Source organism: Phalacrocorax aristotelis, chromosome 11 (assembly GCF_949628215.1).
Source record: "Phalacrocorax aristotelis chromosome 11, bGulAri2.1, whole genome shotgun sequence".
NCBI classification, from domain to species: Eukaryota; Metazoa; Chordata; class Aves; order Suliformes; family Phalacrocoracidae; genus Phalacrocorax; species Phalacrocorax aristotelis.
In genome coordinates, this window is record NC_134286.1 from 22,773,900 (window position 1) to 22,799,318 (window position 25,419).

The following is a 25,419-nucleotide window of genomic DNA, read 5'->3' on the forward strand; positions in this document are numbered from 1 at the left end:
ATTTCTGTAACAACTCTGTCACGGCAAAATGCTTTAGAGGTGGGACTGAACATTTTCCCAGTCTGCGCAGCTGACTGGGCCAAGGGACCTGACCATTTTTGCTTTAGCATATCCTTGTTTTGAAAGTACCAGTGCTTCGGGTTCTTATTCGCTCCCAGCCAAAGCTTTGCCTCCTAGGACGGCATCACCTGAGCAAGAACTTCACATTTGGGCAGGATTATGGCTCAGTTTATACCTGAGACATCTCCCTTCGCTATCTTCCTCCCTCATCCATCATTCTTATCCATCATTGCACCCAACATTAAAAGGGCTTGAGGCATTTCACTTTACATGCTCATTGGCTCCAGTGGAGTCACACTGATAAATGAATAACACAAGACCACGAGCAGCTCAATCCCTTCCAAACCCTGGCCACAGTGAAGAGAAGGGACAAAGACTGCGGTGGGGAATAGCTCGCCCTCCTCATCTCTAGGAAGATATTTCTCACCTGCACAAATCACTGAGCTGCCAGAGATGGGAGGAGAGTCTAGAAACATCTTTCTTACCCGGCACTGAGACACCACATCCTGGGAGCTTCGTTCACAGCGCTGGCTGGCCGATTATGCTGTGTTATATTTCAGCAGGGGAATTACACAGCAAGCACCACACGGTGCAATTACAGGGAAAACACCTGACAGTACACTGTTGAGCAGGCTTGACGGAGACAAAATAACCTACCTGTTCACAAAAGACTGCATTAGCTTCTTAACCATTTCTCGGAGTCACTGTGGAGCTGAAAGCCTCGCAGTGGAGAGCCCAGGTCTGCCATACTGCACTAGAAACCTCCCAGCGGTGCTCAAGCCAGCAGTGGCCCGCACAGCTGAACATTTGGGAGTCAATGCTCAAGACAAAGGCAATCCTACAAGAGAGCTTCCGCCAGCATTGCCCTGTGCAATTCCAGGAACAGTCATCATTGCTGAGACACTTGAGTGCACCACTGCTATGGTGATGTCTTGAAAAGCTTTAGTTTCTCTTTCTCTTTGTTTTCCCATTTTCTAGAAGATATCACCTGACTGCAGCCCATTTAAGTGCCCAAAAGACAACTGTGACAAGGCAGCCCTGTCACTGCTTGGCAACATGCTGCTCGCTATTCAGCTCAGTCCCTTCCCCAGCATTATGCTGGCACCGATTTGACCTATCCACTTCCACATCTAAATATCTCAGAGACACCAAGTACCCCTCCAGCACAGCAAGTCCCCTTTAAAAGACAGGTACAAATCACTGCCTGGCTGCAGTGGGACCTGCCTGTTTCTCCAGGCAAGGCTAAACTCTCCTAAAAATTTGAAGGCATGTCAAGAGACAGGGAGCTCAGGAGCACCCGTCATACAAAGGGCAGTGGAGTTACTTCTGCTTTTAGATATATAAGTTCTTGTATGAGGAGGAGTGTAAAGGGGAATCATTCAGTACTGACTCATTCTCTTGGAGGCATCTGCTTCTTGGGCATCCCTCTCCAGCTGCGCTTGACATCAGGCCTGTTCCAGCTTTCAGCAATTACTTTGCTTTCCTTTCTCTCACTTCCCAAATCAAGTATAGCATCACCATGGAGGAACCCTACATCTGACACCACCACATAAAGCAACAGCAGACAAGCACAATTGCAAAAGATGACACTTTGTTAGCGTGTAGATTTGCAGAAAAATACCTCTCGACCTGGGAAGCAACCAGTGCCCAAACAGCTCTCCACATTCAGCATCAGTTAAAGCCACTGCTGAGGGCAAGAGAGGTTCAAGGCCAGTGGCCAAAGACCCCTCCAAAGGTGCTCCCCAACAGCCACAGGCTTTGTGCTGCATCCCTGACAAGGGGGTGGTTTGTCTGATGCTGTCTGGTGGCTCTGCAGCCTCCCTCACTCTTCAAAGGATGCTGCAATGCATCCTGCTGATGCAGCCTGTCTTGGTATTGTGATGGCAAAGAGTATTTAATACTGGTAAGAGCAACACTGCAACCAGCTGTTATTCCATCTTTATTCCAGCTGCACAGGAGTGCAACCACTGACCCAATCACACCAGACAGAGCTAACATGAAATGTGTATTCATGTTCAGGTAAGATTGATCTCTCAAGGTTTTTGGACAACAGGATAATATATTTCCCTAGATATTAGAGACAGAGAGATTTATTAGGGGAATTATTCTCCATGTTCTGTGCAGTCCATTAAGAGATGAAGTTTTCCCTGATGTATCAAGGAGCTCATTGCAGACCACGTGATTTCACTAATATAACACTCAAGTTCCCTTTGCAGCTTCTCATCTTGTTAATTTTATACTCCTCTCTCTCCAAGCACAAGCGCACTGTTGGGTAAATGTCCCAAGTTTAATGCAGGGATGAAAAAACTGTTATAATTTTGTAGAACAAAAGCAGGGACAAAACTAAACTCTTTATTCCTACCTGTGATACTAGGTAGTGGCAGCTTGTTACCCAAACCCTACTTCAGCTTCTTGATTTCAAAATGCAGAGCAAAATCCAGCCAAAGCAACTGCACCTTCCCTGCAAGCCCCAGACTTTCACGTGCCAGTCAAAGCATCACGGCAGCACGGCTAGGTGCACTGTATTTGGGTTTTTTTATGAACGTATGCCCTCCATGTTACACGAGTATCACCAGATCAGAAGACATTGGGGAAAGGAGCAGAGGGGACGGTCCCAGATCTTTTTTCCAGGGCATCAACAGGAACAAACCAACAGCTTTGGGCACAGCGCGGTACTGCACACAGCTCACAGCACCACAGGAGTAGGACAGCCCTCCCACCTCCACACTGCACCTCTCCATCACAGGAGCCGAAGGGGAACTGCCCTTGGCCATGTCAGTCTGATGATGCAGTGAAGAGCTTTGGACCTCATCTCTGACAGATAGGGAGCCACACACATGGTAACCCTCCTCCCCTTCATCCCTGGATAAGTTTCTGGATGTATTCACCTAGCCAGTGACCAGTGGCTTCAGCAGCCCTTTTGTATGGAAGATGCACCTCAGAATCGCATTTCGGCAGCTACAGAAGAGATTCTGAAGCTATGACCTGTGCTTTCACCTTTCCCTCCCAAATTTAGCTCCTTTTCAGCTAAATACTGGTGACACTGCAATGGCCTTGAATCACAAATGCAGCCAGAGCTTGGGAAGCACTACAAAAGCATTTGTTCCAATATTTACTCAGATTTTTCATGCTACACCTACCATGGACTTCAGTTTATTGAGAACATAGTGCACTGGGGAAGGGCAAACCACACACTATATACTGCTGCCAAGCAAAATGTCATTAAGGTTTTAGCAATGCAACACAAACTGAGTTTACATTAAAGCTTCTTTTGTATAAACCATATCCCGGAGTGAAACACAGTGACAGAGCCGAGTAATGAGTTGAAGCAGAGCAATCAAGGTGGAACTACTGAGCAATGGGGAAAGGATCCATTCCAAGCTGATATTTAAGATGAGGCTAGAGAGCTTAATTTGAACTACAGAAGAGGTGATTATGTACAGTCACCGTTATACACACATTTAATACTATGAGGGATGCAGTACCTACCACCTGCAGTTGCAGAGAAAACACCCCAAGGTCCAATTGCGCTATAAAGACCATCACAAACTGGAAGCTGAAATTCTTATTAGAAGCTTACACATAACCTCTAAACAGCTGAGAACTCTTGTAAGTCTGGAATTTCAAATCTCTCCCTTGGGCTACACAGAAGAGAAGCCCACAACTCTAAGTTCACCATTTCATCATTTTAAGCTTCTCCTTCCTGCAAGGATTCACACTTATTGAAGCCCTGTCTGTCCCCAGGTGCGGTGGAGAAACACCTGTGCTATGGCACTGTCGGCGTAACACCAAAGTGATCAAGGCTTACGTCCCCCCAGCGCTGCTCTGTACCGAAACACAGCACTCTTAAATATTTATTTCTAGGCAAGACAAAATAACCAGAGCATGGTAAGCTTGTAAGCACTGCTCACTTCTGGAACTAGGAATCCTAAAGCGGATTTTGCACTAATATTCATCACGGTCACTGGGGAGCAAGTTCAAAGCGTGGTCCATTCATGCAAAATGGATGCAAATGGGTTTAGGGATGACCTAGAGTTCACCAAAGACTATACACATTTATTCAACATTCTCCACGTTCTGACCAGTTCATTAACTAAATCCCATCAGATATATCAGACCTCGGGTGCTTAAAAGGCTGCCCACTGCTGCAAACCCCCCGAATTCAGAGATCCTTACTGAGCACTCTTCACACAGAAAGGTGGGGACCACATAACAGCGTCGGAGATATGAGCCTCTGAGACAGGGGCATCAGCCTGGACTGAACTGCTGTTTCCTCCTTGAACAAGCAAGCCAATTTCCATTTATTTTTTTTTTAAAAAAATACTGCACAGACAGTTTTTCAGAACTTGCGAAAACATTTATAGATGCCTAAGAGTGGCTTCGTGGAAGAAAGCAATGGAAAAAACTATATAAGGATTTCAGAGCACTGAGAAGTAGAGCAGCGTAATAGGTTTATCAAGATATAAAACAAACACCCCAAAAATACACAGATCAGATATACCCTGCCAGAAGAAGCACTGAACATTTAAAATGAGGGAAGAGAGATTAAAAGAGGATGCATTTTGCCTGGCAGCCCTCCATATGTGCATACAAACCTCTCGTAACCGGCACACTGATATTTAAACTAATTAGCACCAGGAGAGCCACGGGACTGTGCTTTTCTATCAGCCTATTCACATGGACAGGACGACTAAAAAATGACTACGATTACATACAGCTCACGTACCAGAATGCAGCAGCCCACGATCCCTACCACACCCCCTTCCCCCCCTAAGTAGCAAGGCAAGAGAAACATGGTGCAGGATACAGTTCAAACAGAAAAAAATAACCCCCACTAAACAAAATGCTCACTCAGCATTATGCTAGGAGATAAAAATAGAAAGCAGGAGAGCTGGTACTGAATATCAAGCAGCATTCCCTATTCACTGCAACACAGCGTGGGCAAGAGTACCCCAATCAACTTTCCCTTCGCTCTGTTCTCTCGGAGACTGCACGTTGTTTGAATTTCCTATTCCTCACAAACAAGCCGCTAGGGAATGAGCTTTGGGGAGCTGCTGGCTTGCACATCCACCATCATTGCAACGGCAACCCCCCACCAGCCTCTCAAAATAGCTCATGAGTTAGAGAGGAGAAAGGACAGGCTGGGTTGGTGGGGTTTTTGTGAATATTCAACACCTTTGCACAGCAGGCGTGCCGATTATTAGTATAGGGGATGTCAAAGAAGCTGGCTCTCATGCAGTTCCCAAACCAACTAATTAGATGGCGGCTTCCTCCAGCATATAAATTTGGGCTTTAGTCCCTTGTACAAGGGCACACAGGACAGGAAGGGGGAAAAGGAGCAGAGCACAGGAATGTTTGCAGTCATCTTTGCTAAGTTAAAGGCTAAAAATTACATCTCTAGTCACAGGCAGGAGACTGAGAACCGACACACGAGAGGATGGTTCCAGTTTTAGGATGGGCTGGATCTCCTTCCAGAGAACGTCCCCGCAGCATGTGTTTATGGCAAGAGCTGAGATGACTTAGGCTGGACAGCTAACTAGAAGCAACAGGTCCCTTCATAAACAGCAGCAGAGGCCAGTGATTTGGGTCAGAACAAAGCCAGCCCAAGATGGGACTGTCATCCTCTGCTTCTGCCACGCAGACCATAAAACATCTCCTAGAATTGCTCTGGAGCAAGTAACTCACTCCTCCCCAGGGATCAGCCATGTCCCAGCTGGCAGGACCTGCCTGAGGGTAAATCACAGAGGCACGATAGGTACGAGGACCCCGTCAGAGCTAGGGCAGCCTTTCGGGTCACTCTGGCATTTCAGCTGTCTGCTGCAGCAAAGCCTGCGGTTTGGGGCACCCTGAGGTCTCGTGCAAGTCGGTCTTGCTTGTGCCAAACTGCTCCCGTAAAAGCAAAGGCTCTCAGTGACCTGAGTGCTAAAACCAAATGATTCCCACAAACAATTCTGAGTTTCCTCCAGGCTGAGAAGTGTACTTCTGAAAAAAAAAAAAAACGCTGAAAGCTTTTAAAAGTTGCCTCGGTTTGGCCCTCTATTTTTTTTTTTCCTGCTTCTTGGAATTAGGAGAGAAATAAGAAGTTATTGCATGGCTTTACATGTACCACCCTCTGGTGCTTCAGTTTTCTTACCTCCACCTACGAAGTGGGAACAATAAACCTTACCTACTCCACAGAGAATTACTAAAGCTTGTGCCCAGACTGGCAGACACTCATTTGTTAGGGCAGCTTGGGCATGGCTGATAGAAGAGAGCCATGAGCAGTAAGAAAACACACAGGTTTGTGCATGCACATGTGTGCTCCCAGGATGAAGATGAGACGCAGTGCAGGGAAGTGGTTGAGTCTCCATCCCTGGAAGTATTTAAAAGAAGGGTAGATGTGGTGCTTGAGGATATGGTTTAGTGGTGGACTTGGCAGTGATAGGTTAGCGGTTGGACTCGATGATCTTAAGGGTCTTTTCCAACCTTAACGATTCTATGATTCTATGTGCCAGGGGAGGGCTAGGCAGGGCATTAGGGAAAGGTTCTCCCCCCAGAGGGTGGTGGAGCCCTGGCACAGGCTCCCCAGGGAGACATCGCGGCACCAGCCTGGCGATACCCTAGATATCACTTGGCCAAGGCCCTCAGAGACACAGTGTGAATTGGGGTGTCCTGTGCAGGGACAGGGGTTGGACTCGATGGTCCTTGTGGGACCCTTCCAGCTCAGGGAATTCTGTGATTCTATGAAGATGCAGCCAGCTGCAAGATGATGGACACCATTACCAGATGTGGCAAACAACAGTGGCAGGCAGCGGTCTTGTCACGGGGGATTCCTCCTTGGGCTTAGGATCAGGCTCAGCCCAGACTTCTGGGTTAGGACATAGTTAAGAGATGCCATTTCCAAATGACACACACAACTCTCCCCCACCCAAAAAAAAAAAGAGGAAGGGGAGGGGGGTGTTTTTTGCCACAATATGCACATTGCACAGAGCAAAGAATAAGCAGCCTCAGAGGGTTCACAAGGCAGCTGCTCATCAACAGCTCTGCATTTTTGCGTGACACGTAGTGATCCCAATGCTCTTTTTGTACAACCACCCAGATCTCTCCAAGCAGCCTTGGTGCCACCTGAGTGCTAAGACAAGCCCGATGCTTTGTCAGTCTCCTCTTGCTCTCTCTCCACCTCACACATTCCTATTCAAGATGGAAATCAGGCACAGTTTCTGCAGAAACCTGGCCTCTGGTTTGGAAATATAACTCCCTCCTTTCTGTGCTAGCTCTGCCACTGCCTGGTTGTCAGCTGTCAATGAATGCACCTGACAAGAGATCCAAGCCCACAAATCTTATCTCAAATTTATAACTCTTGCCAAAGACGACATTTCTTTCTGCCAATGAGGCGATTTACAGACCCGTAGATCTTCACTCACCTTGGGGCTGAGGCAATAGGTGAATTTTCCAGCCCTGCTATTGTGAGCCTCATTTATATATCCTACTCTTGCAGCACTTAACACAGTACCTCTGATTTATAAACCCCAGCACAGGTTTCACACCTGGCTGTTCGCCATAATTCAGGCTGAGCAACAAGCTGCCTAATGGCAGCACTGCACAAGTCCAAAGGCATCTTGATCAGCACCCAGAGCCAATTCCCTGCCCCAGTGATACACGGGTCTTTGGCACACCCGTGTCTGAGCTACACCAGTGGACACGTGAACATCAGCCACAGGTCTCTGCGCTCATGAGAAACTCATTCCCCTTTCCAGCTCTACACCCTTCTGAGATATCACCAGAAGAAGCAAAGTTTCTTAAATACCCCTTCCCAAACTTCAGCAGTATTTTTGGCTTGCTGAAGTTTCAATTTTCCACTGCCTTTGTAAGGGTGATCTAATGTCAGGCTCTATTTACAATCAGAAGAGGGTCTGGTTTTATTGAGATGATTGAGGACACGGACCATCTTGTTTCTCATGCATTCAGCAGCAATCCCATGCCAAAACAGACTAGTACCTTGGTTTCCAAGCAGGGCCTGAAGGACAGCTATGAAGGCTGCAAAACATATGACTGCTCTTAAGAGATTATAAGAGTGTTTGATTAATTAAGGTAGACCAAACATGTCCATGCCCTGGCCAGCACCAGGTCCTGAACATGGAAATGGTTTATATGAATAAGACACCTGATGATACTCCAAGGTAGGGCTTGCCACAGGATACTTCGTTTCTGTAACCGCAACTGTGCGGTTGCCTGCCTTTATTCTGGCTCTGAGGACAAACAGCTGTATTGGATCTAGATCATTTTATCTTCCAGGAGCTTAGATGTTCAGCATGCCTAGAGCCAGAACAGCCTTCCTGAGTTGAAAGAAGCAGTTTACGTCTGGGAAGCAAGGTAGGACCCAAAGGGAAGGGAGAAAAAGGAAGGGTTGAAATCCTTGTCTAACTCTCCTCTGGCTCGTATCCCAGCCCACAAAAAAACCCAAAAATCAAGACAGAAAAAAAGAGATGCAAGATGGCACTTTAGAAAGCCACAAGTGACCGCAATACCAGTGGTGCTTGCCTGCACATGTCCCCTGGAAGCCAACACCCAACCCAAGCAGGCTGGAGAAGTCAGGCACACTTACTGCCAACTTACTGCTTCTGTGATGGAAAAACAGACACAGAGGCCAGGTCCTCCCTGGAAATCACACTTAGGAAGGCAGTTCATCAGAAATCAAAGGGAAAGTGAATACAATAAAGGACTAGTAAGGAAGGACAGTAACAGGGAGGGAAAGAGACACAGATACGACTGCAGAAGGTCAGTTCCCCCTCTTGATTCCAGCAGGAAAATGCCTGGCTCCCAGATCATCCTTTGTTTGTCTGTCCTAGAGGAACAACAAGGGCTAAACCTCTTCAGCCCTATTCACTAGAAAACTCTCCTTGCATCACATTAGTTGCCAGCTAGCAAATCTACTGGTTTTTGGACAATCCAGAGTCTCATACATTGGGTACCAGTGAAACCAGACTCACAAATAATATGAATCCGGAACAAGATCATGGAATAACCAAGGTCTTCAGGCTTCAAACGCACAGCACAGCGTAGAGGAAAAACAACCCCACACACAAGTAAGGAAACGTTGCAGACAAATGGTACAATTTTTGCCATCTTTTCTGAATTTTGTCCAGAGAAAGACATGGGCATTCCCAGGCCCACAACAGCTTTTACTTTTCCTGCTAGAAGCATCATTCACAAAAAAAAAAACACCACACAAAGTGAATTGTGCTTATACTGGCAAAACACTTTGGGAAAGAATCAGTGACATGAATTTGTCACTGAGACAGTGCTGGTAGCAGTACCAAACCCAAAGGACACATGGTTAAAAAGGGAAGGAAAAAAATACAATCAAAGCCACAGAGCAAATCTATAGGTGATCCAAAACGTCACAGTTCCCTCCACCTGCAAGGAACACTCAGCCAAAGAAACGGGAGGCCCAATGCCTCCGTTAGACCATAAAGCCTCTGATATACATTGAAGGGAAACTAACCCAGCAGGGAAAGGAAACGCTCCTAATTCTTTTATTGCTACAAAATAACTCTAATGAAAAATAAAACCCATCTGTGGCTGAATGAACCACAGATTCAGGAAGCTGTTAGTAAAGCATAGTTTTAGTTTCCGAGGCTAACCATGCAGCAGGTAAATACTACCCCTGAAGCAGGCAGAGGCACGTTTCCGACACCACCTTACCCTACTGATTTGCAGCTTCTCAGCTCCAGGCTTGAAGAGGTTCCATCGACGTCCACCGTTCCTGCAGTTCCCGCGCACCTTCAGAGTCTTTGAAGCCTGCTCGTTCTCAGCTGCCAGGATAAAATCCACAGGAAAAAAAAAAGGAATGACAAAAGATAAATGCTGTGCTTTAGCTCAGGCTGGGGGCGGAGGCTGTTCTTTTAAATGAAAGAAACAAAATTGTTTGCAAGAGACTCATTCAACCTCTTCTTTAGAAAAAGAGAGCAGAGAGTATATTTAGGTGCTTTATTCAGTGCTCTTGGGATACAAGAAAAATAACGCAGCTTGGATACTACAAAAACACAGGCACAAACTAAGAGCCAAGAGCCAAATTCAGAGGTGGTGTAAGCAGGTGAGGTCAGGCAAGCTGGGTGTGAAGCCAGGATGCTCCCCGAGAGCACCAGGCTTCACCTGCGTGCACCAGTATTGAAAGTGCAATAGCTCCGTGGGTCATACCTGCCAACAGCACCTCTGCAGTTTGGACCTGCAGAGATCCCGGCTTTAGTCGCTGTGGTCCATATGATGCAATGCTTTGAAAAAGAAACAGCTCCTCAAATTTATGCAGAACACAAAAACGGAAAAGTCCATAAAAGCTGTTTTTCAAAGAAACTGGGCTACTTCTCACCCCAAGCATTTCAGGCCAATCCCTCACAGATGCAATTCTGATCTAGCTTTAAGCGAGCTATACCATTTACACCAAATCTCAGCCTGGCCTTACAGATGGTACATGCCCAAGCACAAAACAGCTTGTAAAGAAGAGGCAAGTGGTGGAGGAGGGCTGGCAGCTCACCTTTCAAAATTAAGCTCTGCTTTTCTAAACAACCCAAATTTTCAGCTCCCCATCCTACCCCTCTCCTTTTGGGGTGAAACTGCCATTCTGTGCGAGACCAGGGTTTTTCCCGCCCACATTTGGCAAGGTTAGATTTTAATCCCTTCCTCCCTCAGACTCTTCACATCCCCTAGCCTGGAGTGACAGCCACTGGGAGGACGGAAAGAGCTGAGCACTGCTCGCGCCCTCACGGGCAGCAGGTGCGTGAGGTCTGGGCAGCGCACACGTGTGTGCCTGGGTGCGCACATACACATGCCCACGGGTGCTCCCATCCCCTGGAGGCTCATCATCCCGTTCATGGAGAAAGGCATCTACAGAAAACAGACAAATTCTGGAATTCTTCCCTACAAGAGGCACAATGCTGATTTCCTTTTTCCTGACGCACCTCTAACCCAGGCAGAGCTCTCAGACTGTCCCAAGGGGTTTGAAACCAGATAACAAGGGTAAATGGTCCCAGGCTTTGGGAGAGCGGAGGCCTACACCCCAGCTCCTGCGGTTCAGGTCACTTTTATCTTACAAGGGCAAAAACACACACACACACACACCCCCACGCTCCCTGCCCCTGAATCAAATAGGCTGGGGACTCTGCTCTGCCCAGGACAGCAGCGCAGAGCACAGCGGAGCTGGGACCCTGCCGCAGCCCTGGCATGGCTGGGTGGGCAGCAATCCTGATTTTCTTCCAGCGTTGCTGGGAGAGAGATTGCACCGAGACCTATTTCCTGAACGCGATGCTGACGCAGGCAGCCTGCTGTTATTTTTAGCAACACGCGTTTCACTTTCTAGACTCGCAGAAAATCAAGCCGCAGCGCGAGTGCCGATTATAGCGAGAGGCTGCTACCAGGCTCCAGAGGCAGCGTGCCGACATAGTAGCACTCAGGAGCAACGTGCAAACACAGCAATGCTCACATTTTCAGAGATGCGTGTGCTACTCCCCATGTGCCAGAAAGGTGTGCGCCCCGACTGAAGAGCCATCAATTAAAGAGGCAGCCGCTTTGCCTTTTCCTTCCTAGTGCTCCTTAACCCTGATGTGCTGCCACCATCCATTAACTGCCTGGATCCCTCGTGAGCTCCTGAGCAATGCCAGCGCAGTCTGGCAGCACTCCCGTACTTGCCCGTTGCTAAATCACAGGATTCTTGGTGGTAGCAGTATCCCTTCAGGAAATAATTTCCTTACTCTAATTATCAATCTTCTTAATTAGAGTTGCAAAAAAAATGATGTCATCTATTCAACCATCAGCCTGTTTATCTGCCAACACAAGACCCTTCCAGCAAATACATTCTGTAGTGCTTTGAGCAGGACAAATGCAGAGGATAGCTCATCATAGCCTTTGATTCACGAGATTCTCTCCTTGATCAAGAAGAGTATCCAAGCACAGGAGAAAAAAAAAAAAAAACACCTCACTTCTTACTGTGTTTCCAAACAAACACCAGACTGGAGTTGTGATCTCAGTATCCATCACCACTTGCCACCTCCAAATGGCAAGTACTCACAACAGAGGCTGGTAAGAGGACAGAAAGCCAAGAGGAAGCTACCAAATGAAAACTCACACAGTTGTTGCTGAACAGCCTTTACACCGCATGTGCCTATCTGTTCATCTTGTCGTAACCAAGTTATAGGGACTGTGTTCAGACACATTAAAGAAAGAAAATGGCCCTATTTCATAAATTCATCATATACAAAAAGATCTTATTAGCTAGCAGGAAACTCCACAGCATGTGGCTGTCAGAGCTCCCTCACCTGGCTCCAGGGCTTTAACAAGCATGGATGAAGCCACACTTCTGACTTTCCAACCCACAGCGCCCTTGGCTTGCTCTGCAGGATGGGCGAGACCAAAAAACAAACCTAGGAGAAAAACAATGCAAAGCTACTCACCACGTCTTCTGAGCAAGTGCTGCATGCGCCCTCCCACCTGGTCCAGCCCCATCGGGGTGCTCTGGGAGAGGGGCTCGGAACGACATCTCTCCACAAGGACTTTGAAGGGTGATGCTTGTGGGGATGGTTGAGAAGGATGAGACATCGGCTGGCAAGAAAAGGGTCAGAGAAGAATTTCACCTTTATATGTCAAACCTCAGACAAAGCCATCACAGAACATAATATATAATATAACTCCCAAAACAGTACAACACAGCTTAGACTTTCTCACCACAATCTACACCCACTTCATTTTTTTGACTGAAGAATTAAGACTTGGTGGCCTTGGTGCTGGAGTGCCCTAACTCCCATTGCACGGGGCTCATAACTTGAGCACAGCTCACGGTGTGTAAGTCCAAAACTTCCAGCGGCACTTCGCCTCCGAGGCGCTTCTGAGAGTAACACACGATGAAGAGGTCTGCCTTCCGCGCAGCATTTTGTCTACTCTCACGTTACCAAGTCCCAGCAGGAGCACACACAGCGAGTGAATTAGCCGGTGTCAAGGACCCGGTACTAACTAAAACATTTTGGGTTGGCTTCAGGATGTGCAGCAAGGGCTAGGTGCTCCCTAAGGGACAGCAAACCAGCAGCCAAAGAGATAACCTGGTTGGCAGGATGGGGCCTCCCCCGCCATCCCCATGCCACAGTGCCCAAGGAAGGGGCCAGGCCAGGTCTGGAGACGGCAAGCCAGGGCCAACTAGTCTTCAGATCATTAGGCACATTCATGGTGATGAAGCAGGTCCAAGGTAAAGCAGGTGAGTCAGTTTACAGACCAGGGTCAGACAAAGCCCCGTGATCTTTGGACAGGTCCATGGTGGCGAGGCAACTCCAAGGTCAAGCCAGGAAATCAGGCCCCAGGTTGGTGTCCAGCCCAGCAGGGCCCGTGGCCAGGCAAAGGCACAGCTGCAGCAGAGCTGGAGACCAGCACTACTCCCATGCTGCTCAAGGAAGGACTAAGTACCCAGAGCCAAGCTTAAATGGGCTGCCAGGCCCATGGGTGTGGTGTGGAGGCCCCAGGTGAGACTGCTTGGGGTCATTAAGAGCAATTAGTGCATTCAAAGCACAGTGAGGGTGGGCACCTGGGAGGCCTGCTTCAACAGGCACCCTTGAACTGAACTAGGAGATGCAGCCTTTGGTGGCCTGCAGGAAACAGGAGACTCTTAATTTCTGGATTTTTTTGCCAGGTTACAGCTATCAGTCACCACTGGTCTCTGTATGGCCATGCTGAAGAGACACGTGAGTAAGAAGCGAAACAAGAGGATTTTTCAGAAAGATCTCCAGCACTTGAAAGACACAGCCACGGAGAAGAGCAACGAGTTTGCAATGGTGAGGCTTAGGAGAACAGTCTGTTTATGTGTGTGCTCATCCAGCAGCGTAAAAATAGGATCTGCCCATATTATTATAAAACTAAAAGTTACAAGTTCTTAGAATAAAGCCAGGATACCCATTAAGAACAATTCCTGCAAAACTCAAGTGTCCTCCTGATAATAAAATCCATGCAAAAGTTAATTAAATAGAAACAGGATGTCATTTTCCTCATTCCCAAAAGTCTTAACAAAGCACTCCCTTCCAGGTATTTCCAGAGGTCATATAAGGTCTTTTTTTCAATTCCATAAACAGAAGCCTACAGATGGTCTACGAAAAGGACAGGAGGTGAATAAACATAACAGCGTTGCTATTATTGCTGTGCTGCAGGAGTCATCGGGAGGGTACAGAGAGCCTTCTGGGGAGAGAAAGGGCTCTTCACATGTACATGGATTTGAATCACTTTGGTGGAACAGGTAACTGCAAAAGAAGATATCAGACTCATGGCCTGTCCTCCTCCAAAAGCTGAGTGTTAACCACTTAGCTGCTAACAAAGATCTAATACAAATACACGGACCCTCCTGCAACACAGTATCTATAAAATCATGTCGCTTTATAAACACAGCCGCTTTTCTTTCCAGGTACTTCCTACCCACCCTACACCTTCTCCTGGTGCAACTGGGGAGATGTACCCAGTTGCCTGCAGATGGCCTGGCCTTGCTCTGTACCAAATCTACCAAGGACCATCGGCTTCGGGCCATGCTTCGGCCCTTTGTGTTACCCTTATGAATTTTTCTAGGTCTTCTCCCTAGATACTGGGTTTTAGCTTATTGTAGGACATGAAACAGGTAATATTCCCCGCTGATCAAAACAGGTCCAAAGTCCCGCTACTGTTGCGAAAAGGTTAGCTGCCAATCGCACTGCTCAGCGTTTCTCATGCTTGCTCTTTACAGCATCACCGTTTGGACCAGAACAGGGTCCCGAAGCACCCAGTGCACACACACCCCCTCAGCTGGGCACGGTGTATCCAACGGGGCTGGTCTGCACCTTCTGAACGTGTGTTACGGGGGCACTGACAGCACACCCCTCTAACACCATCTGCTCTCTAACGGAGCACCTACCACCACAATTGGGGTTTTTTTTCAGTCATTATAGTGTGCTTCATCGCCGGGGAGGACACAGGTTACAGCCCTTGCCAGGTTTCAGATGGTCCAAATTCAAGGACGCGGCAAACCACAGCACTGAAAAGTAAACTGGGGCCTCTTTCTTGTTCTCTGAAAATGCCCAGGAATGTTTTTAGCAAAACTAGAACAATTAATTTTTTCTGGAAGATTCACAGAGGAAGGCAGAAATGATCACGGTAGTTCCTCTGGAGGCTGACTGATAACAACTGCTAACAAGGCATGTCCTCTGTATCAGTAGCCTATTAAATATTATTGAGAGTAAGATACTTAAAACTGATTGAAGCGGTCAAATATCCCAGTTACACCTTCAAATTTGGTAACATTAATCCAAAGAATGAATTAGCATTTATAGCTAACTGGAGGAAAACGTTGGAGTTTCCCTCACTTTTGGGTGACTCCAGCTTTCATTATCCCATTTCAGGAGGAAAAGATCCTGAAGGAGACAACTTGCCCAGAGATATTTTGCAGAATTGAATTATCTTTTTTAAAAAAAAAAATCACAATTCAAACTCCTACTTTTCATTTTCTTCTCTGTGACATGTGACACCGTGGAAGTCTTGTGTATAATCTTAGAGTCCAGAAATCAGCAGAAAAATCAGTTTTCAGAGGTCAGGAGAAAAGCACAGGAGGGGCTCCTCGCTGGGAGGCTTCTAGCCTCAATTAGAGACAGATTTTCCATACCTCCACAGCCCTGCTAATAACTGGGTGCCTCAGATGGTTTAGTGTATCTGTCCTCACAACTCCAGCAGCCCCACTTTTCACCAATGTGCTATTATCTTTGTTTACAGATGAAGAACGAAGCGGACAGGCTATAATTACCCCAAAGGCACAGTGGGAGTCTGTGGATGTATTAAGCCTTGATCTCCCACTCCCTGCTCCCAGCACCAGTGCCGCATCCAGTGACCCAGTACGCTTCTCTTGACTGGGTAACAGCTGGGAGGGGGTAAAAGCCAAAGAAAACCTTCCCCACAGAGAATTTTTGGCCACATAGTCCCTTTAGCATATAGGCGGGCAAAGCCCAGAGCTCCCCATTCATATCACTACCCTGGTGGCACCAAGGATGGCAGGAGGTGGCCTGTTATAACTTTGACGCTGGGAACTGGATGAAGGCAAGACCCAGCAAGTATTTTAAGAAAGCAGGCGGAAATCTGATTTACCCATGTGTTCAGTGGCTGGTTATATATACATGTAAAGCCTATCAGCTTTGCAAACTCAACCTGCCTTTCCCTGACAATGCTAAAAATATGTTTCCCAAAAAAACCCTACCCCGCTACAGATAGCACTAAATATAGGTTTTAATTCAAGATTTTGCTAGCACTTCATGGTGATTAAAAATATGAAAATCTGAACATCTTGGAGATAGGCTTTAGAGGTTTTGTCTCCACTAAAAATAAGATGATTGTCAGACATAACCATATTAAAAGCCATAAATACACAGAATCTTCGTTCTGCAACTAAATCGTACCTCGCTACAGACAGGAGCATAGTGCTCTTTTGGCAACGGCAGGATTGAGAAAGCAAAGCCCGGTTTCTTAAACTGGAAGGACTATGAAGCCTGTTGTAAGCACAACTACCAGCAGTGGGCTGAGACACAACCCAGTTCACTGCCAGTAACCAGGGGATGAAGGGAGCTCTGAAGATCTCCGAAATACCCATTTCCCGGTTAGTGCTCTTCAGCAGAGCAGGGAGGGAAACGGCAAATGGACTCAGCAGTCCCATTTCTGCGGCTGCTCCCAAAACATCCTGTAGCAGAGAGACAATAAAATAAATCTCAAGCTAAAGGTCACTATGAGAACTTTTGCGCATCACTTGCCATTTCTCATCAAACACAGAAAAAGAATGTTGCTGTATCTTCCTCTCGTGAAAAGGCACTTGCAGCTGCTGCAGTGAACTCCAAAGCTGCGGGATGATCTGAGATATGCCCCAGCTATCAGCCTGCGAATCTGCAGAGGCATCCTCTGGCATGCACGCACTCAGGCAAATCCGTAATCCTGTGCTTCCAGTTCGACCCACCGCGCAGGGAGAGTCTCCCATTTTCCCACGCAGAGCACCACAGCGTGCAGCTATCGCACTGAAATCACACAACCTAATAGCGCCGTGAAAGCACCGATCCTGCGCCATGAGTATGGGCCACTCCGCAACAGGGAGCGCCTTTGTGGCACCTGGACAGGTTGGCCTCTAAGTACGGGACTCAGAGGAACAGACTCAATGGCTGCTCAAGAGAAACATCTGCAACCATCTGCTGGGATGCCGAGAAGTGAGTCTGATGAGACAGCCCCTGACAGAGCTCTGAAACCAAACTGGCTGGGAAACACAGGGCATCCCGGGTCAGCCTGGCACCTCATCCTATGGGACAGACACCTTTTGTCCAGGTTGACCAGCCTCTAGAAATCTCATTTTCACACTTCTGGCAATCAGAATTCCCCCAGAAAATGGCATCACAAAACCAAGTGGTGCCTATGTGCAGCCACAACAGCCAACAGCAAGCTGCACTCTGTAAACCTTCATGAGATAAAATTAAAAATCCTACAGAAAAATAGGTTTTCTGTTCTGTAAAAATGAACTCTTATTTCACAAATAAGCCAGCAGAGGGCATAGAAAGACTGCACTGAAACCCCTCCGCTCCGTCACTGCAAGAGTGACACAAGCCAAAATGCTCTGCAGTGCCCAGTCCCTGCGCGTGCCCCGGAGATGCGCAGGGAGGATCTCTCTGCCAGCAATAACCCTCAATCATTCAGTTTCTGGGCCCTAAAAACTCTAAACTGATGCCTGAAATATGAAGTCAGATATGTATCTGGCACCCTTTCCTCGTGTCATTCCCAAAGGAGGTATCAAATCCCCCACAAGCTCTATCCAAGCGCACATCGGCTGGTTTGAAACCCCGATGGAAAAGCCGGAACCACAAAGTAGTCTATGTGGTATCAAATCTTCCTTCCACCTAAGCATCATCTCAAGCTACTGGAAGTGGTCAAATACAACTTCTGGGGCTATGCCTGACTCCCTGCAGCAGCGTTCTCCCTGTTGGGATGCTGTGGTGTTTGTAGAGGTGGGATGAGGATAATTCCCTGCAGTGGGGACATGGAAAATGGAAACTTATAGTTTGCAACTGTCCGAAATGCAGTAAAACCCCCATATCATCTTTCAGTTCATTTCTCATACCTATCTCTCAAAATAAGGAAGGCGCTTTCATCCCAGAGTTGCGGCAGAGTGAATGGTGACCTCAGGAATTCATTTCCCATTGACATTCTGTTTTGACCTTTACTGTTCTTTCCATTCCTCACAATGTGTTTATCTCCACAGTTTCACAAGCTCCCAGAACAAACGAGAATTTGGGATGGGGTCTGAAAGCAACTAGGCAGGGAGAGAGTTTGAGAAGTAAGTGGGTTTTCTACCTTTCTACAGCTGCTCTTTATATGCTCCTGCAATGCTGCTTCCTTTACAGTATTAAGATCAATTCCTATTGCGCTGTTGCTTGCCTATAACACCACTCAGCTTCCGCCCAAAGATATTAGAATTTGAAAAGGCAAGACTAGGAAAGCAAGAAACAGGGGCATTAACTGCAGGAGAGTTCAGCTAAACAGACGTACCGTACCCCTAGGCGCAATGCGCAGGTCCCCTAAATCCCACTCCAGCATCCTTTGTGCTACACCAGCCTCCATCTCTTATATCATCTCCTACCAGGTTCGGGCAGGGAGCCTCAGTGAGAACTGCCGCTTTTGTGATTTTTGTGGGACAGTGTTTTGAAATTGTTTTGAAAATCTTTGCTGGAGCTATTTCTGCTCTACGCTGCTAGCACGCTTTAAAACTGCCGGAGCGCTTGCTTACAGCAGCTGACCAAGCCAAGCCACCCCATCCTGGCAGCACCTTCTCCCTCCTTGTGGTCGAGCATTTCACTTGAAATACAAATCCTTCAGTTAATGCAGAGCAGCCTGGAGTGGAGGCAGGAGGGCCAGCAACTGTCCTGGGGAACAGGTGCCAGCAAAGAGCTGGATTTAGCCCTAAAACAATAACAGGCTGGAGTTTGCTGCTACTGTCATGCTCAGGCTGAAGTGATTCCTCTTGCGTGTTTATTTTTGGTAAAATGTTTCCGAGTGCCACTCCCTGATGAGAGATAGGCAAGAAAATCCCTCGGGTGTCTCAGGCCATTTGCTACTGGAGCGGCTGGCGGACTCTCTAGGTCCGTCCCTATCCAAGAGTATCCCTCCTTTAGCCTCACTCTTGACTGCTCTGGGTTTGATGCTGCCGCCAGATCACTGTGCATCTCTAGATCTCTAGTCTGAGCTTCTGGGATGCAGAAGGTGTTTACAAACCAGGGCGGGCTGTATACTTTCCCCTCCATCCCACTGCTGCTTCTGCCTAGCGAGGCCGGAAGCCGCAGCAGTCCGGAGGTCGTACTGCTATCGCCACACTCGACGGGAACTCAGGGGAGGTTTCCTGTCCAGTTATCTCGAGCACCATATTTAAGTTTCTTGGTAATGTTTGTAAGCTGCAACAGCTGAGCTGGGGCTTACCGCATCTCCTGTTCACACCGCTGACCTGGGAAATGGCTCAGATTTTGCCCTAAGCGCGCTGCGATTAGGCATGCAGCCATTGCCCTCAGCTAGCAGAGATGTGGCTGCTCTGGGAAAAGAGCGCCAATATTTTCCTCAGCTCCACTCAATCCTTCTGGGCCTCTGTCGTCTTGCTCCTGCCCAGAATACTTTCAGCTTGGCCCCTGTGAAGGGATATCAAACCACAGCCCTCTCAGTCAAGATCCTCCTAAAACCATTTCTTCCAGAAACCACAAGAAGTGACTAACCACTATTCACCCCACTTCATAAGTGCCTGGAATTACACAGTGAGCTGTCTTTATTTTTTTGTATTACACAAAAGGGAGCAGAAAAACAAATCCAGGAATAACTAACAATGGTACTGCCCATTTTAGCTGGGAGTCACGAGTTCAGATTTTTTTTCCCCCGGCATTTCTAATCTGCTGCCAATTTTCGAACACTTCCCCTCTTGGCTCGAAAGCTACAGTGACCCCTTTTCCAACAGGGAACGACGTCATCACCTCTGGAACATCCCTGGTCTCTCCAAGCCCAAAAGGAAAGGAGAAAGTTTCTTCATTAATTTACCGAATTTCCCTACCTGGCACCTTCAAAAAAAAAAGAGTCATGCCTTCAGCCTCAGCTGATCAGCAGGGACCCGAAAGAAAACAGCTGGGCTTCTCACTGGGTCCTACCATGGTTTGTCCACAAACCTGTACCGATTCCACAACCGGCACGGAGCAACCTGAGCCTCAGAAGACCCTTCAGTGGCTGAGCAGGGCACAAAACCACCTCTTCTGTGAGACAAAAGGCCGGGGCACGCTGGCAAGTGACCTGGCACAGCCGATACGACTGTGACCACTCACAGGTTTCTGCTCCACAGCCAGAGATACGTACGCAGGTGCTGCAGCGATGGGCTGAGAGTTAGCGGAGTCTATTGGCTCCAGCAGGCCTTTTTTCATCCTGTATGTATGATCCTTACCCACGGGATGTCTGAGGTTTCCTAATGTTAGGCTGGACAACACAGATTTGTAATACCTGGAACCTAGTCCAAAATGCAACGTCCACTTTAATGTTTTGACAATTTTAAGGGCTTTGAAAGACTTGCTTATAACGAACAGGAATGCACTGCCATAATTAGAGCCACCACCATTGACCACCTTTCACTTAGGCTGGGTATTTAACATCCCAAAGGCTATGTCATTTTGTGTAGAGACAGATGCAAGGCAGCTCCAGCCGGACCTCTGCTCAGCATGTAGTCACATTAGGAAGGCATTTTGCTCACATTATGCACCCAGCCCTTAGCAAGGCTTTCTGCTACAAGCTCAGCATTAAACTACTGAGGCCACACAACTTCTGACAGGTTTGGAGCAGGGAGAGAGCTCATTTAGATCTGCCAGAGAAATGATTCGATGAGCTCTACAAGACATGGGCCTTGTTTCTTCTTTTTCCTGGTCTTGCACAGCGTGCTGGGGCTCTGCCTGGTGTTCCAGATGCTCTGTTGTAACCGGCATCACCTAATAAAAACCAATGACCCCCACCCCTACTACTTTTTTAGGTAAGAGAACACAAGGGTCATAGCGCAATTGCTGAACATCACTTGTCCACAGCACACTTCAAAATTCTAAATTTGTCAAAAGCACTCTTCTTACAAGCTTCTACTTCAAATTAACTAAATGCAGAGAGGAAAAAATTTAAAGGTAGTGTCTAGAAATACATAAGCTTCTGCTACAGCCCTCTTCTAGAGGTGCCGATACAAACAAATGGCCAAAGGGTGGTAGGAGAGCAGCTCTGGAGGTCTGCACTAACAGCTTAGGGATATGCCAGTTAGGTGCCTCCTCTTGGACTGACACAAAAGTTGTGTCTACTGCCATCGTTCATATGACGGTCTACTTAAGTGAAAATCCCAGTGAGAAATATATAAAAATGCCTTCAAGTGCAAACCGTCTTCATAAGATGTATAACAGTATGGTCTTATTGAAAACATTACAGTAAAAGCTACTCATACCTTTCCATTTTTGAGCCGTCCAGAGGAGACGATTCTAGAGACGTGCACTTGGAACGGACGACACTCGTCGTTACAGTTAAACTGTTCCGCTTCCTCAGTTACCTCTACAGAGTTTTGTTCTACAAATGAAGTTGCTCCGCGCTTTTTAATGCAGCAATCAGTCTGCACTACAACCTGTCCTTTAACTGTTGCACATTTTAAAAAAGTCACTACAGAAAAGTCAACATCGGCAGCTGGAGAACAGCCCGGGTCTGCAGCATCCGCATTATTCACGAGAAGGTCTTGAGAACATGGCAGGTCCATGCCCACGACCTGTGTCCTCTCTGGAGTACTGCCCAAGTCCCGAATCCCCAGCTCACCTCCAGACAAGTCTTGCAAAGACAGCTCAGGATTTCTCAAGTCCTGCATATCCAGTTCTGTCTTTGGAAGCTCCTGAGCCACTGCTGGAGATGGATCCATGTCTTCAGCAACCACTGGAGCACAAGCCACCTCCTCAGTATCAACTTTAGTCAGGGTCATCTGTGGAAGGTGTATCAGAGCCTCAGTCACTGCACAAAAGTCTCCATCAGCAGCTGGAGAACAGCCCAGGTCTGCAGCATCTAGGTTATCCACAGGAAGATCTTGAGAACATGGCAGGTCCCTGCCCATGACCTGTGTCCCCTCTGGAGTACTGCCCAAGTCCCGAATCCCCAGCTCACCTCCAGACAAGTCTTGCAAAGGCAACTGAGGATTTCTCAAGTCCTGCATATCCAGTTCTGTCTTTGGAAGCTCCTGAGCCACTGCTGGAGATGCATCCATGTCTTTAGCAACCACCGGAGCACAAGCCACCTCCTCGGTATCAAGTTTAGTCAACAATGTCTGTGGAAGGTGGATCAGAGCCTCAGTCACTGCACAGGAATCCCCATCAGCAGCTAAGGAACGGTCCAGGTCCGTAGTATCCAGATTATTCACAGGAAGACCTTGAGAACGTGGCAGGTCCTTGCCCATGACCAGTGCGTTCTCTGGAGTACTGCCCGAATCCTGAATCTGTTTAGTCGGAGTTGTCTGTGGAAGGTCAACCAGATCCTCAGCGGAGTCTTTAGTATTTAGCTCAGTGAAAGAGCCATCTGCAAGCTCTGGCAGGCGGGAGACGGATAGTTCTGGCCCAAGGGGAGAAAGTGATGTTTCATTAAATCTATCATTCTCGTTGCCTGGGGCAGAAGAGCCAATGTCTTGCAATACTTCTATGGTTTTGCAGTGCTGCATGGGCTCCTTCCCCACCAAACTCTCAAAGCTCAGATTGTCCCACGTGCCTGAATCTGGGGACTGCAGACACGCTCCCACCGCGCAGAAGCCTGTTGCACTCTCGTTCTCAATAACCAAGCCCTCTTTGTGGGAGGTATTGTCCTGTCTCCAGCCTCGGAAACTCCGCTGAGGCCTTTTCTCATCAGGTGAAAATGCCCTCGAGGAGCCTCGCAGCCTCCGAGCTGCCTCTGCCACACTGGTGAAGAACCTCACAACACCTCCAAAGTGAGTGGCTTTGGTTGCGCTGTTTGATTTTTTCCGCTGGCTGAGATTCTCCTCACATCTCGTATCAAAGTCAAAACAAGAAGTAGAATGATCAGTTATATTTTCTAAGTTCTGGAAATTGGTTTCAGCCCTTTGATCTGGAAGCTTTGAATTATCTTTGCTAGTTAATGAAATTCCTTTTAGATAGCTCCAGACGTCAGAGCTTCTTCCTCTTCTGCCCTCCTGTGGGAGCACAGGACACCTCTTTTGACTGTCCCCTTCTGTAACTGCAGGACTTTTATTCAAAGACTCACTCTTTCTCACTGGTATTTTATGGCAGTTACTATCATTATCTTCACTGTGTAATCTGACACTGATATCCCTGAGACATTTACTTTCATTGGCATCAGTTTCAGGAATGCTGATATTCAGATCTATGTCTTCAAAGGAAGAATCCAAATCATCAATGTACCCTGCATACGAGTGGCGGGAGGGCCTCCGACTGTCACCCAGTTTCTTAACCCTGTAGACAGCTCTTTGCCCGCTGGCATGATGGTCCTCCTCAGGGTCACAAGCAACCTGGACTCTGGATGCTCTCAAATCCACATTCTTAGGCATCCTGGAGGTTCTTCCCTTTTTTAACGGCCTTACCCTGTCCATGAAGGATGGTTTTTTTAATTCTGAGACCTCAGAGGTAACTCCCAGTAGGATCATGGACTGGGGTCTTCCTTTATTTGTAGAGAGTCCTTTCCTTCGTCTAACAAAATTCCAGATCCGGTTGCCCTTGGTTGTCTTCTTATACCTGGGTGCTTCCTCCCGTTCACTCAGCATTGCATCACTGGAGGTGTACTGCTCAGCACCACAGACCTCCAACGCATCAGTACTCCCTTCCTCCATGTTTGCTTGGAAAATCCTGTTTGCATATCCATTTGGTGCTATCACGGGACCAGTATGCCGGTGGCCCTCTATTACTTCCATCGCCCTGGCTTGCAAGCTGGTATCAGGGGTCACAGATGCATTCTCTTCAGATTGTTTTCTTCACAAGACTTAAGGAAAAAAGAACAAAGGAATGCAATTAGGAGCAGAAAATTTTTTTTTAGAAGACACATTTGTTAAAACATCACAGGTCAAATCTTATCCCAGTAGCAGTGGTGGTTTTGCCACTGATTTTAGTGAGGCTGAAATTTTGCTCCCAAACCATATACATTTTAAAGCAACTTAAATCTGATTTAAATGACCAAAGAATTAAATGACCCCAAATAAGCTTCCTGCATTAATAAAGTTACCACAAAGTATACACAGAATACCATAAATCACATCTCCATTTTGCAAATCACTAGGACTTTAAATACGTCAGAGTACATGGCAGAGAGGAAAAGAGGAAATGACAGTAAGGCATCCCTGTGCATGCCGCTGTCATCTTCACCAGCCCCATCTGCCAGGAACCAGCAACGCACTCCCGATGAGTTCAGTCTCTCATTCAGGAGGCACTCAAAGAAAAGTCAGGATGAGCTTTTTCCTGGAACCAATGCGATTCTGAAACACTACCACATCAGAAAACTCAGGGAATATCCCAGCCAGGTTTTTCCTACTATAGCTATGGCACCAGCGAGGGAATCCCTGGCTGGAACGGGACCGCTAAATGAAAGCTGCTTGGCCACCACTCAACACTACACAAAACACACGTGTTCCCCTCAAGTGACTTCCACCCTACAGGAATGGGATTAAAACTACAAATATCTCATACGCAACAGCAATGGAGTCCACTCCAAACCTTTTGTGGGGATACATTTGAACTACTGCTCATACAGATCCTAAAGCTTCCACTGGTATACCTCCACCCTGTCTCGCTGCTACAGCTTCAAAAGGTGGTTCTGGGTTTGTCGTCTACCTTTGCGAGATGCAGAAGTACATGCCAGGGACTAAACAGGGTTAAATTCCCTCAATTCCTAATCCTACTCTCAGGAGGAAGAAGGAAGCAAGAGTAAGAACAAGCAGGGGTGCAGCCCCAGAGACACGGGTTTGACAACGGAAAAGCTCTCCATTTTCCCCCAAGCAGAGGGAGAGCAGGCAGGCACACTGCCGCGCTCTGACACAAAGGCGTGAAGCTCACTCCCGCTCTTGTCCATTTTACTCTTACTATTCTATGAACAGTCCCCGTATCTACAAAAGCCCCATTACACTCACTGTTTCTATTAAAACGAAGGTTATTCATGCAGCGGCTGTTGCCCTGGTCACCTCATGGACAAGGAAAGGCTCACCCCTGCATTCAGTCAAATAAGCCTCTGTTTCTACCTTACCACCATGTCTGTCTTCAATAAGCGATAACCTGCAAGACCTCCACGGATGGCAGAGGCACCAAGGAACAAGAGCACAGCCAAGTG

General features: G+C 47.4%; 1 protein-coding gene across 4 annotated transcripts in view; it reads right to left on the reverse strand.

Moving 5' to 3' along the window:
* Positions 1 to 25,419, reverse strand: part of ARHGEF9 (Cdc42 guanine nucleotide exchange factor 9) — a 225,170-nt gene that overhangs the window by 172,881 nt on the left and 26,870 nt on the right. For all 4 annotated transcript variants that reach the window (XM_075106280.1, XM_075106281.1, XM_075106283.1 and 1 more), the window contains exons 2-4: positions 21,548 to 24,081; positions 12,486 to 12,633; positions 9,745 to 9,854 (exon numbers count right to left, since the gene is read on the reverse strand). In XM_075106280.1, coding sequence (XP_074962381.1) covers positions 9,745 to 9,854; positions 12,486 to 12,633; positions 21,548 to 24,013 — 2,724 coding nt within the window. In that variant the 5' untranslated portion in view covers positions 24,014 to 24,081. The remainder of the gene's footprint in view (positions 1 to 9,744; positions 9,855 to 12,485; positions 12,634 to 21,547; positions 24,082 to 25,419) is intronic.